General features: G+C 39.2%; 1 protein-coding gene across 1 annotated transcript; it reads right to left on the minus strand.

The window, feature by feature from the left end:
* Positions 1-3,909: 3,909 nt before the first annotated feature.
* On the minus strand, positions 3,910-12,717 carry CPLX4 (complexin 4). Its single transcript, XM_072416547.1, has 3 exons — positions 12,324-12,717; positions 6,959-7,046; positions 3,910-5,006 (listed from the first exon to the last, which is right to left on the minus strand). Exons 1-3 carry the CDS (start codon positions 12,488-12,490, stop codon positions 4,779-4,781), a joined length of 483 nt encoding a protein of 160 aa, XP_072272648.1. The 5' UTR covers positions 12,491-12,717; the 3' UTR covers positions 3,910-4,778.
* Between the last annotated feature and the right edge of the window lie 1,721 nt (positions 12,718-14,438).

Genomic DNA, 14,438 nt, shown 5'->3' on the forward strand with positions numbered 1-14,438 from the left:
CTGCGGTCAGGGGACAAGAACTCTGCATCAGCTACAAACAGTCCCTGCAGATTCAATACCACCTTCTGGTATGCTTGGAAAGTCCTTTAAAAATATCTAAAATGTCATTCTGAGCCAGGGGTGCCTTCAGGAATTTCTGGGCCCCATACTAGATAAACTGGGCCCCTCGCCTATGTCTAAAAGTTCCAGCATTGCTAAAGTCAAGAGTCTGGGCTAACCTGCAAGGATTCCAGGTGCAAGTAGTGGGTATGGGATAACAGGAAAGGGAACCAGATACAAGTGAAGGGTCTGGGCTACCTAGAAAGGTGGCCAGGTACAAATGGTTTACAAATCAAGCTTTACTTGTACCTGGCTCTCTTTCTGGCTAACTAGACTCTCCACTAGCACTTGGCTCTCTTTCTGGCTAGCCCAGACCCATCCCTTTTCTTCCTGGTCTTCCTGACCCAACCCTTGCATCTGTCTCCTCTGCAGGTTAGCGCAGACCCTGGACTTGGCTTTAGCAATACTGGAACTTTTAGATGTAGGCAAGGGGGCCCCAGTTCACGTAGTATTGGGAATATAAATTACTGAAGGCAGCCCAGGCTCAGAATGACATTTTAGATGTTTTTAAAGGGCTTTCCAAGCATACCAAAAGGTGGTATTGAAGCTGCAGGGAACGTTTGTAGCTGATGAGGAGTTCTTGTCCCCTGACCACAGGGAGTATGGTGTCACATCTCCGGAGTCACCCTCCACTTGCACCTGGCTCTCTTTCTGGCTAGCCTAGACCACCCAAAATAGGGATTCGGTTGTCTTGCTGGTAAGCCCAGACCCAACACTTGCAGCAGAGGTTAGCAACCAGGCTCCGATAAAGTTCTTTTGATTGGGGCCTAGAATCCAACTCACATTTTCCCAATTGGGTGCTAGCTAAACCTCCAAATGCATAGTTTTTGGTGAATGTGCAGTTCCAACTAAAAAGGAAAACTTAACGGGTAGTAGCTGGGCTCCAATCCAAAGCTCTCATGATTTGAACCCGGTATCAAACTACCATTTTTCCACCCTAGATGGCAGCCCTGCTCTGAACAAACATGCATATAAGCAAATTCCCTTCAATTCACTTATATTATCCTTAAAAATTAAACAAAGTATATCCAAAGTCACAACTTTTGTTTTTGGTTAGACTTAGGATAACTTTTTAGTGCAGCCTGTCCCCTTGCTACGCTCTTTATTCATCCTGATGACCAGAGTCACTGGGATTTAAGACGTGGGAAAGTCCAAAATGTAGGGAAAGAGCAAATAGACTTATTATTATTATTATTATTATTATTATTATTAATGAACAGGATTTATATAGCGCCAACATATTACACAGCGCTGTACAATAAATAGGGACCTATTCAGGCACGTGCTCATACTTCTTCAAGTCCCTGCTCAAAGAGGCGTAGGTGTGGGCACGCATGTCGGCTTACCTAATCTCAGTATCATTCCTTATGTTTGCTGGCTGGTTTTCAGCCCTGTATGCACCTGACCTGACTTGTGTTCTGGATTAGTTGTGGTGACCCGGGTTGTACTCTCACCTTGCATTTGGATTACCATTCATTTACCTTGAATTAATGAGCATGGTTTGTTCCTGGACCTTCTCTGTGACCCGACCTGCCTATGTTCCTGTACCTCGTCTACTGGTACATTTGCCATTCTGGTGCCCAGCTTTTCCAAACTTCTCCATTAGGACCACCAAGGCCACATTGGCAAGAGATACTACCCTCGTCTCTTCAGGCATTCACCATGTAAGTGAAACATATTTTGAGTTGTCACTGAAACAGCATATATGTGGAAACCTTATATTAGAGATTTCTTTAATCTTGTGAGGGCTATGAGATAGGAACTGATGAGGAATCTCCATAATCAGACACAAACAACAATAGAATATTTAAACCTGGCTGAAGATTTTTCACTCTTTTCTAAACAGAAATAAACAAAAAGTTTTAGCTTGAATATACTTTGAAAAGTCATTCAAACCAAAGGCATTATTTTCAGTAAAGCCTGGTAAACATAGTCAGCCCATGTCTCCCTCTAAGTTTGTGTGTTCCAGTTCCTCTTGTTTCATACTCCATGATATAAGATACATTTAAAAAATCCAGCAGAAACAATGGAAGTCTCCTCATACTGGGAACAAACGTGCTGCAGGCATAGGAAGTCAGCACAGAGGTAATACATAGATCACAGAGACAATATTAGGAATATTAGGAAGGTAATAATGCAGCATCTACCAGTCAGTGAAATGTCAGTTTTGTGGGATCTTGTTCCCTTCAAGAGAGGTCAGTAAGCACCTAGGGAAGGTTTTAGGTTAGGAGGATGTTGGGGGCTAATGAGTATTATTTAGAAAGTGTCCAACCCCCTAGACACCTAACTTAATCTAACTACAACCCTCACTTAAGTGCTTACTTACCTTCTGGCAGCAGTTTTCTCAGGTATTTACATCTACAAATGTGGCTAGGAGGAGTGACTTAACAGGTTTTAGTTAAAAGTAAACTTTAAATCAATTTCTATGTCATTCATTGTAATTGTATTATTATGTCTATAATTACAAACACATGCAGTACAAATTTTCAGGTTTTGATAATAATTCAGTTTTTTGCTAGCAACTAAACTGAGACCTGGGGAATTGTTGCACTCTTGGTGTGTTACAGATTGTCCCTCCCTGGGGCATGTAAGGAATAACTGGTCTGTGAAGTGTGAAGCTTCCATTTTTATTGCTGTGTCCATTGCACAACTAAGATAGTTTTCACCTGCTTAAACCAGCAATAAAAGTGGAGTAGCAAGCACCAATAAAAGGGGTACAGTGACAACCGATAAAAGATTTGCACAAGCATTCGGCTGAGATAACAACCATCTTATCTTTTTTTAATTAATCAGGTTTTGATTATATTACAGTTTTTGGCTAGCAACTAAACTGAAACCTGGAAAATTGTTGCACTCTTGGTGTGTTACAGTGACCCTCCACTGTTATCATGACTGTCCCCCCAATATTTACCTCTCCAGCTCAAGCTAGCTGGCCTAGGAGAGAAAAAAAATAAACCTATGTACAGACTATGGACACCAAAAGTTTTTTTATATACATAACAAGCAGTAGACGCACTCTTTGATCGCCCTAGACCTATGGTTTACAGATAAATTTGTCCTAAATTCCTGTGAAAGTTCCATCAAAATCTGTCTTAAGAACTATTTTAGGCTATTTGAATGGGCTCAAAACAACAAACCAGATTTTAGTCTGCATTATATATCATCATCTTCCAACTCCTTATGTCTCCCTGAGACCCCATTGATTAGATCACCCCCAGCAGACTGCATTTTGGCTCCTCTCAGAAGACAATGAGGAGAGTGTTAATTTTGTCACACTTTAAAATCACAGCAATATTAGCAGGGAAGCATGACACCACCATGAGGATTTGTATTGGTCATAGTAGTTGGGTGGGAATGTCTTACTACTAAAAACTGTTTGGCCCCTGTAGAAGAAAACTCCATGGTTAGTCAGTCACAAACTGCGGTTATGCCTGCAGTAGCAGAAATCCTCAGTGCAGGTCAGCACATTTGCATACATTGCTGTTGCTTTGCGGTGGTGGTGTAATTGTTCCTCTAACGGAAGAAAAGAAATTGCAAGGCCAAAACCAACAGTCACTTCCAGGAACGATAATGCAACTGCAACACAGACACAAAGGGTACAAATTCTTGAGCAAAATGGTTCCCAACCTCTCTCATACAGTTGAATGGGAGCAGTTGGGAATATGGTTGAGCATGTGGTACAAGCCTGCAGTTTACCTCAAGTCTGAAAGGGGCTTTAAATTTTGCATTTACCATTATACTTGGAAAAAAAACAACTTACATGCTATTTTCCCCCACAAACCACTGGTCAACATTTAGAAGATATGCAGAAACAATGAAGAGTGATATTTATTTATCATTAGTTGCTGTAAGTTTTATGTAAATGGAATCCATTTTGTGACATAAAGATTCTGCTTACTATTGTAGATGTAATATGCAGCACAGAAGTTGTAGAACTTTAGCTTCCTGAGCCTTCCTGCTTGGGTATTGTGCATTGTGGTATATTTATTAACACAGGAACTCAGTATTAAATGAATTATTACAAGCAGACACACTGCAGTGACCTTTTATTGAATTATAATCCAGGGGTACATGAGCAGTGGACAGATATTACCTCTTCTGAGACGTCCATCACCTCTGGCCAATAAGATCCTCTTTTGTTCTTTCTATTTAAAATAGCGACAAATTGACTGGGTCCCACCTTCTCTATATTGCTGCGAATGTTTTATAATCTCAGGCCAAACCTTCTCGTTTTTCAGTGAGATGATCAAAAGAAGTTCTGTCGTCCTGGCCATTGTTTTTGGAGATATATTGCCTATCTTTGGCTAACCCTAAATACCTCAAAAAAAGCCCTGATCATTCTGCTTGAATGTAGACCCTGGCAGCCCCAGTATAAATTCCATTAATAGAAAAACTATACCATAAAATTAAATAGTACTATATTAGCATTTTAACAACCTTAACATAAACAAGACTTTATATGATCTTCAAAAGCAAAATAATATAATCATTTGAAGAGTTTCTTTCCCATGAGTTCCAACCAGCATTGACTTCTTATCTTCATGCTAAAAAATTAGCATCAAGTCAAAGTCATTTAGTTCAGACCAGAGAGTGGTCACAATTATATCGATGACAAGCTTTCCTATTCAATGGCTCTTGTAGAACAAACAGAACAAATTTCACTCCAGACTTTTTCCAGTCTACATCAGCAAACACTTTTCTTCTGCCGCTTGTTTAATCTCAGTAAATGTGGTTGTGGCTTTCTCTTTTAACGCATCCATGTCCATATTCTGGATGTTTTGGATGTGACCCAAGAAGGAGTTCTTGTCTTCTTCTTCAACTTGATCTTCAGCCATCATCTTCTGCAGATCCTCAGGGAGTTCCACATCGTCTCCAGCCATCTGAATTTGGTTTTCATCCTTTTCACTCTGTGGAAACAAAAAATAGTTCTTTTGCATTGTTTGGAGCAGCCAGAAGGGATGGTGAAATCAATGGTGGGTCTACTGTAATTTTGTGGAGGTCACCCATAAACCAGACCCAATCTATTGTGAAATATGTTCTCCCAAAGATTGTTCAACATTCTGTCCAAAAGGCCTATTCAGTTTTACAATGCTATACATTCTATGTTGAGAAACGATACTTGATACGTGATGATAAATTCACATTTTTCTCAATGCCTTGAAGGAGAGTCAATACTTGTCATCATATATAGCTATGTTTCTATGGCCTTCACTTCTTTAATTTGTGGAAGGCCTGTTTTTATTTGCATTGTTTATGTTTATAGTAATCGTTGTGATATAACTTCAGGATGTGATGTACAGGAAGTACTGCACTCTTTGCACTGCGCGCAATAAAGAATACAAACGTCTTTTCAGCTGTAATTTCAGCAAGCCCAGTTCCAAGGCACTGCTTTAGTGCAAGCTTCCTAATGGAGTAGATACACATTCAATAACAAGAGATTTTTTTTTACATTATTGACATAAGGACAGGCCTAAATATTTCTGGTTTTCACCAGAAATGTTTTGCAGACAATGATTGTCTTACAGTCACGGCTGCCATGCAGTATATTGCTTAACAATCATGGAGTTCTGACATTGTTCAGTTCTTGTTTTACTGAAAAAAGCAATATTTTAATTTAACTTGTTCATATGTTGATGGAAGGCACACCCATTTAGGCCATAACTGCATCATTTGGACAAAAAACACAATATAATACAATACTGAAAAAAAGACATTCATTTTCCTGGTGTTTTTGAAATGTACAGGGCATCTCAAGGGCAAGACTAATCAGACATTTTCCTTTGGCCCTATGACTTTAAAGGTCCTTGGCCCTCGTCCGTAATGTTTTGTTGTAGACCATGCTCAAGGGCTGAAATTTGTGCCCCAACCCAATCCCAATAGAGTGGCAATGCTTGAAGAGTGGGCCTTGATTCACAAGTATGTGACCACTGAGAAGACTTTGAAGTGCTTTTACCAAGAAAGTAAGAGAAGAAGACCATTGCTGTTCTGGTAACCTGGGGCTATTGTGTTGGGGTTATTATTGCTGGCTCTGACACTTTCTGGAGGGTATACATTTGTGTGCCACATTTTTAGGGCACAGTTTTTAATCTCACTCCAAACTTTGTTGAATCACCTTGGCCTAGTAGGTATTTATCTTACCTATTCAAGCATAAAATGCTTGTACGTGAAGGCAATGATCTTGGAAAAAGCAGGTTTGGCTGGTTGAAATTTAAAAAAATTGACAGAATCTGTATAAGCCAACCCATCCATCATTGTATACTTATCTCTCCATACTCACCATTGCATCCTCGTTCATCGTAAGTGGCATCAAGGCACCCTGTTGTTGAGGGCTGTCATAATAAATATATTGTGTAAGGCCTAGTAACTGGCACCCCATCGTAGGAGGACAATACATGTTCCCCCATTAGGAAGGGATTGGCTTTACATGAATGCTGACACTTAAGCCTAAATGGGTGGTGAGGGGTGGTGGGAAAGTCTCTTACAGTTTAAAGCCCACACATTTGAGTTGGAGCCCCTGTCAAGGGGCTATCTGTCACTATCTGTATTCTTTTAAGTGTTTCCCCCAACTTCCATGTATGCAACTTCCAGTTCTTTAGCAAACCTCACAAAAATCACATTGGCTGGAGTTGGACTTTAAGGTTTATTTAGGTTAAAGGTTAGGTTTTTAATAGAATGGTTTGGAATGCTGCCTGACCTTTATGCCTGCAGCAGTGTGTCTACTTTCCCGAGTGACTGAGTCTTATATATATATATATATATATATATATACCTGGAGCCCAAAGAAGCTTTTAAACCAGAATGGCTAATTTTACAATGATGCAAAGCACAATGCTGTACGGCCAATCTATATATTTCTTACCTGTGGCAATCTATACTTCTCTCTTAAGTGTACGCGCAGTGTGGCTCTTTCTGCTTTCTTCTGGATAAACTGGGCATCTCTTTCCATCCTGCCAATCAAATTCAAGAATGATTCTCATCAATGAACATGACTAATATCATATATGGATGCTTATGTGGTCCTTTAAAGTGATAAAAGTAATGTGATAAAATAGATACATTTGTTTCAGCAGAAACTACTTCCACCAAGTCTATGAATGATGAACACCCAGAAAACAGGATATCTCACCAACAAATTCAGTTTGCAATCCTAAAAGTTCAAAATAATCCTACTGCCAGTATAACATTAACTTTAAAATAGTTCAAGAGTGTATGTATTTTTTTTGTTCGAGTACAAATCGTTCAATAAAATTATTAAAAAAAGTAATTCTAGATGTGGTAACTAAAGGAACTGCTCAATATCTATACTGGTTTATACATATTCTGGATGGAGTAGTATTCTTTCTTTAGGTTTTCCTTTACTTTCACCTGCTACAAATCCCTCTAGTCTCACTATTCCACTTCATTAAAGCCCTTTCCCACACTGGTGCCAAATGCACAACTGTTCATAGTGTCAGTGTGATTAAAAAACAAGGTACCCAGAAAAGGTCGGTAAGACTAAAGGGGTAACCTCCAGGTAGCCTCCTGGTATGATTGTGTCACATGTCACAGGAGGCAGTGAGCTGCTCATTCTGCGCATGCCCGAGATTGGGCACTTGGTCATTTTGGCTTCCTTATAATTTAGAAGGAAAGAAATCGATCTTATGTGTGTGCACTTTTTTTTACAACATGCATTTGTAGTGAGAGATCTGCTGACATGGCAAGAACCCAAAAAAAAAGAAGACAGTGGCACTGAAAGCTATGATGAGCCCTGAAAGGAAGAGGTAAGCCAAGCCAGTGCAGGACTCACTGGCGAATCGAGGGCTCGTTATTGGTAAAGGTAAGTGATTTATTTTCACAAAATTACGCTTTAAATCAGTTCCATGATCCAAGTGAACCAATACCAAGTCAATGGCTGCAGACTAGAAATAAATTTTCATACCCTGGTATAATTTGTAAGATATACTCTAAAACAAAAAAATATTTAATATCAATAAACATTTTCTTTTCTTTTAATGAGATCCAAATTTAACTATAAGGCATAAAAACACAATCATTATTCAAAATCTAGCAACAATGAAAACAATGAGGTAGTCCCTATTCAAAAGTTTGCCTACCATTAGTTCCTAATAGTGTGTATTGTCTACTATAGTATCAATGTAACCATGTAATCTTGCATATTAGTTGTGACTCTTGAGGCCTGTGAATTTCTCAGTAAAGCTGTCCAATCCCCTCAGCAAAAACCCTCCAGAACATTTACATTTTTGGTTTGGCTTTCACAAACTTTCAGATCTCCCCAAAGCAGGTTTGATGATATTTGGATCAGGAGACTGCAATAATTCCAGCACCTACACTTTTTTATGCCGTAGCTACTGAAGAGTCATTTGGCCTTGTGTTTTGGAACATTGTCATGTTGGAAGATCCCAGTGTATCCCATGCGTAGATTACATACTGATGAATGGAAGGTTTCCTCCAATATTTCCTGGTAACATGCTGCACTCATCTAACCAATCAATCAATTTTCATGAAGTTCTCTGTGTTGCTATAGCTTACACCTTTATAAAAGCTCTCACGGGTAAATTGTGAGGATTGAGAATGGGATTCAAGTTTGATCCTATGGTGGTTTCAAGTCAGACATTTACATTGCCCTGCCTGCCCTTTCACCGTAGTCAGGAAGGTTAAAATTAGTGGTGGCTGAACTTATCTGAAGTTCACAAGCTTAAGCTGCGTACACACTTGCAATTTTTGTCGTTGGAAAGGATCTTTCACGATCCTTTCCAACGACAAGGGAGTGCACGATGCATGAACGGTGCTGTACATACAGCACCGTTCATGCTCTATGGAGAGGGGAGGGGGAGAGCGACGGAACGGCACCCTGCTGCGCGCTCTCCCCTTCCCTTTCATTAGGATCGGCTGTCGTCCATCGTCCGTGGATCTGGCAGGTCGGTCGTCCGGACGATGGGCGACACCGACTGTACACACGGCAGATTTTCGCCCGATAAAAATCTGACGTGTGTACGTAGCTTTAACGTTCACCAACAACCTCCAATGAAGTCTATGGGGAGGAAAACTTTGTTAGGTCTTCCCATTTTTAGGGCTAATAAGCAAACCACTGAAAGACCACCAATAGTATCAGTAGTCCATTGTTTTTTTAAGTGGTTTGCCTAATAGCCCTAAAACTGGACAAAATCTAACCGCAAGACTCATCTACCATAGACCTCAACCATGATTGAGTTCAGCAAACTTCAAGGAACATTTATTGAACCCTTCATGAACCAAACCTAACACTTTTGCTTATCTGTAGTATGGATGTGTGAAATTGAGAGTGTCCATTTATCTGAAATTAAAGACTCAGTGAAATTATGCTATTTTGACTATGAAAAGGTAAAATTATTTGTGCTTTTTTGGGGTTTTAGAATGCAGTGGGCTTTAAATTCCCCCAAGAGTTACAGAAGCCCCAGTTTTTATGGACCTATTTGTGTGACAAAATACAACCAATTGAAAAAGAATTAAAATTTAATAACAATCACATACACATATAAGGGTCCGTTTACATCTTTTTGATATGTAAACATGCATTGTATTAAGGCAGCCCATTCATTTGGATGGGATTCTTAATGGACCAAAAAGGTGCACACACTATTTTAGGCAACAGAGTAAACAATACTGTATGGTAGGGCTACATAAACATTTGAATTTCCATGTGTCTCCGCAACAAAATGGCCTAAAAAATAAACTATTATACCAGATAAATTACAATTTCTTCAGAGACACAACTAGAAGATTAGATCATCTTTTTCTGGCAAAATTCTATTTGCTTATTTGCTTATTCCTAATAGTGGGCATGTTTTTAATGACTTAAAATGAGTTTCTGCCCGGATTGATTATCAATATCATGATTAGGAGGTATCCACAGACCCTGCTGTCGATTTGCAAACAGGGGAGATAGCTGGAGAGACTCTCTTCCTTCCCTCTGATAAAAGGGATAAAAGAAAACATTTTGCCAGGTAATATTTAGAAACCCATTGACTAAAGTGCCAGCTATTTAATGTTTTCTGCCCTGCTGTCTGCTGTATAGTTATTTTTTTCATGCTTGTGTTGCACCCAACAATTGTTTAGTTTATGAATATGTAAATAGATGTGTGTGTGTGTGTGTGTGTATATATATATATATATATATATATATAAGTATAGGTATGTGTGCGGGGATATTATTGTTACAATACACTGTAGGAATTAAACTGTTTGAATGACTAGCTATTGTTTGTGCATGAACCTTCTTTAATTGAATATCTATATGCATTGATAGAGGATATAATTTCCATATTTATGCAGATAAAATATACCTAAATAACACTTGATTTGGATTGCCAACTTTGTGAGAGGTTGAGTTTAATGCCCAATGGAGTTTTTATCCTTTTAATATCCTTCTTACCCCATCTGACTGCTTCCTGCCCTCCCCCTGCAGTGCCCTGAGCTGGCATTGTTGTGTAACAGCCACACCCCTGCACACCCCTGTGTCCTCACACAGACTTGTATTGCAGAGGTAACAGAGGGGGCATTGCCAAACAGGTTGATAACCGAGTGCTGATTACTGAGTACAATGGTGTTTAGACACCCTGTGCAAATCTTAACAGAAAAGTACAAATCTGAGACATAAGCCAACCTAGTTGACATTTAAAAAACAGTTTTGGAAAACGATGACCAAAGCAACACTGGCTTATTTATATTTTTGAACCAAGCCATAAAATTATAGCACATGGGTGGGCAAACTTTTTGGCTCAGGGGTCACAATGAGTTTTAAAACTTGACAGAAGGGCTGAACCAGTATCGGATGGAGAGTATATGTTGTATGAACTGATATATATTACATGTACAAAGGGGCCAGACTAAAAAGCCCAATTGGCCTTAGTTTACCTATACCTGCTATAACACCACAAGACCATAACATGCATTAATGTTCCTGAGGTTTTCCCATTGGTGTCCATTTAAAGTACTTGATATGTGTACATTTAATAATAACCTGTATTCACAGTAGCCTGACTAATCTATCTTTTGTTTAAAGGATCACAGTTCAGTATTACTTTGGCTTACTATCTCACATTTCTCACAATGATGGGCCAAAAAGAAAGCTAAAGAAGCCGCAGGAGGCCAGTCAAAGCACCAACTCCCTAGATGAAGTTAGTATTTGCATTGCAAGCTTAAATCCTGGATTCAGCTAAATCCTGGGCTTTTGAGCTCCTGGGGCATAAAACAATGAGCCAGCTCAAGAATGTCACTTTCACTACAGGTACACTTTTAGGTGAAGAACACTGACATTTCATAATAGGCACTGCCTATATTAGTTAAAATAATCAAATAACTATTTTAAAGTGTATAGAAAGGCATTTTTTTCAGTTTTTTAAAAAGTTGGTGACCATTGTGAGACAAAATATGTTGTATTCAGAGCAAAAGATTAAGGAAAATCCAACAGTGGTAACACCCGCAGAAGGAACAACTCTTTGGGATGGCAATAAGGTTTAATTTGGAAGAATTACATTCATTTACTCCTGTGTCGGGAAGGGAAATCCCACTAGAAGGATGCAGAAAGCCAAAAAGTAATCTGATTATGTTTTAGTATTTTGTTTAATTAAGGCTGGATATGCACTTAGGAACAATTTTGCTTTCTTGTAACAATTGAGTAGATTTTAATTGCAAGCTCCTAAATCTCATCTCTCCTTGGATTGGGGTATTGGGCATGAGCTGGCTGGAAGCTTGCAGTTTTAATCATCTACATCAGTGAAAGGAACCTAATAATGGTAACATTGAACTATATGTGTATTAATCTGTTACTATACATGTTGCAGCATTATAATGCTATATCATGGCTGATAATAATTGCCGGTTAGCTGCAATGTGGAGAAATGTCATGGACAGCACTGTCATGGATGAGGAGTCTTTATTTGGAGTCACCCATTAATCCAGTTACTTCATGTTACTATTTTTAATGGAAAGTCCTTTTATTGCATCGTGGATGTTCTTCTAATTCAAAAAAAGAATTAGTAACATCCAGGAAACAAGGACAGTTTTTACAATAGTGTCAATTTTGCAAATCAAAAACATTTTCAGGGATGAATTTTGAAAAATATGGGCTGTACCTGGAAGTTGGGAACATCTACTGGTTTTGACAATGGCATGTGCTCTTTGGCCAAGGCCCACTTGTGTCTTGGAGTGGTTCTGACAACAAACAAGAAAAGTTGTATACTCACTTCTCCTCTACTAGCTGCCTCTGGTACTCCTCATACTCCTCACGGGTCATACCAGCTGCTGCCGCGGGGTCCGAAGCATCACCCCCTTCCTTCTTCTCTTCCCCAGTGTCCCCAAGTCCAAAACTTTTCAGTTGACTGCTAACCATTCCCTTCAGCAGGAAGGCCATGTTGCTGGCTATCCAAACATACAAAGTGCAGAACGAATCAGTGGAGAGCAGGATCCGGGCTGGGAAGTCAGGCAGGAGAAAAAGTCTGCAGCAGTTTGAGCTTGTCAAGGGCACACTGTTACTGGGAACTATATGCCAAAAATGGTTTGTCAGCCATAATCTGGATTAGCGGGTGAACTGTTTCGTCCATGGAGGCAGATGGTTCAGATTACTTGAAAAATCATTAGATGCAGCTGCCTACTTTCTATAATAATACCTTAAGCTAATTTCCTATCAGTCTACACATGATGTAATGATTTATATGATACAAGTTTAGTTGTGCAGGATCGTGAATGGTTCACTGGCGAGGGAATGCATTTAAAAATAAAGAAAGATGAATTTAGGATTTCACCTTTCCTTTTAAAAAAACTGATACATGGCTGTAATGTGGGTCTGATTACTTCAATCCTTCCCGATGATTATAAAAAGTATTCAGATCAGAACATCTGATTTGGGTGACATGTACGTTTAAAATAGAAGAAAACATTCCAGGAAGTAAAAGTTTCTGGCAGAAGAGACGTGCAAAGCCTATTCTGCCAATCAAAATTTTTCCCTCACTGTTGGTGACTCTTTTTTGGATTATGCGGCATGGTTTGTGTGCTATGCAGAGCCCAGCTCTGTTCTTGGCACAGCATAAAATAGACCAAGGTGCCGGGGCCAGTGTTACTTTTGTGTACATGCAGAATTTAGATAATCAGTGGCTGCCCAATGGCCAAAGAGGTGTATCCAAAGAGTCGGCAGCAAACATGGCAGCAGCTGCAATAAGTTCATAGATCTGCCATTATTGGAGGGCACTTGGAAGAAAGTGGGTGTGCCATAAATATAACAAACATTCATCCCAACCAAGTTTAGTCTCTACTAAAAAAGGAGCCCCTGAAATGTGGAACAAGACACATACTGCTCCGTTAAATTTCCTAAAGGCTGGGTCAATAAATGAACTCCTGGATTAAGTCCAGGATAGGATGAACCATGTTAGGTAAATACAAGGGGTATATTTTATACATTTTACTAAATGCTTCTAAGAAATCTAATTTTTCCACCTATAAACTGCTCATATACACCATTGCAGAGGTGAACAGTGGAAAGCCCCAGACAAGGAACCATCAGTGGGTGAAAGGTGGAAGCAAGGTCCAGAAAATGGTATTTTTGTAGGGAGTGGCAGAATCTTGGCGGAATCTTTAGAAAACCCTATATGAGTCACATGTATGTGGTCATAAGAAGTGAATGAGTACCCCTACATACCCCCGTTTGATGGCAGTCAAAGAACATAGACAGCAATTTTATTTGGATGAAAAAAATTTTTGGGTGGTAATTCTACACTACTCAATGTCTTGCTTTATGCCACCAAACTTTAATTACGTATTAAATAATTCTCTATTTTATATTCAAAGTCCAAAACTTAGTTTGGATGGAGGGGAGGGGGGTTATTATCTTAGTTTTTATTGCTGTTTCTGCCCCCCACCAGAGTGGTTCACTTTCCTTTTCTCTTTGTCCTGGTGACCATGTTCCAAAAATTAAAAGCCAGAGATAAAATAAATGTTTGAGTTATCACCAAAACAGTATAATAGACAAGAGTGGAAATCTTCTGTAAATATCAACCTAATATTGAAGCCTTAAAGTATTTTAGAACTGTGCTGGTGATGCTGTCATACACATTTCAGCATTGGACACCTAGGCTCCTCTATGTTTAGTCTAAACAAAAACAAAAAATGAACATGCAAATTTTACTTATTTTTATTTAGACCAGACACAGAGCCCATCAGGGACATGACATGTGCTGCAGCCCCATCGCAATCAGCTTAATCACAGATTTCTAGAAACTCTGCTCTATTTTTAGAGCCGACAGAGAAGGAGGAGCTTTGAGGGGTTAATTCCTTCATTTGCATTAGTTTCTAATTAAATTAGTCTC

Source organism: Pyxicephalus adspersus, chromosome 6 (assembly GCF_032062135.1).
Source record: "Pyxicephalus adspersus chromosome 6, UCB_Pads_2.0, whole genome shotgun sequence".
In the NCBI taxonomy this organism is placed as follows: Eukaryota; Metazoa; Chordata; class Amphibia; order Anura; family Pyxicephalidae; genus Pyxicephalus; species Pyxicephalus adspersus.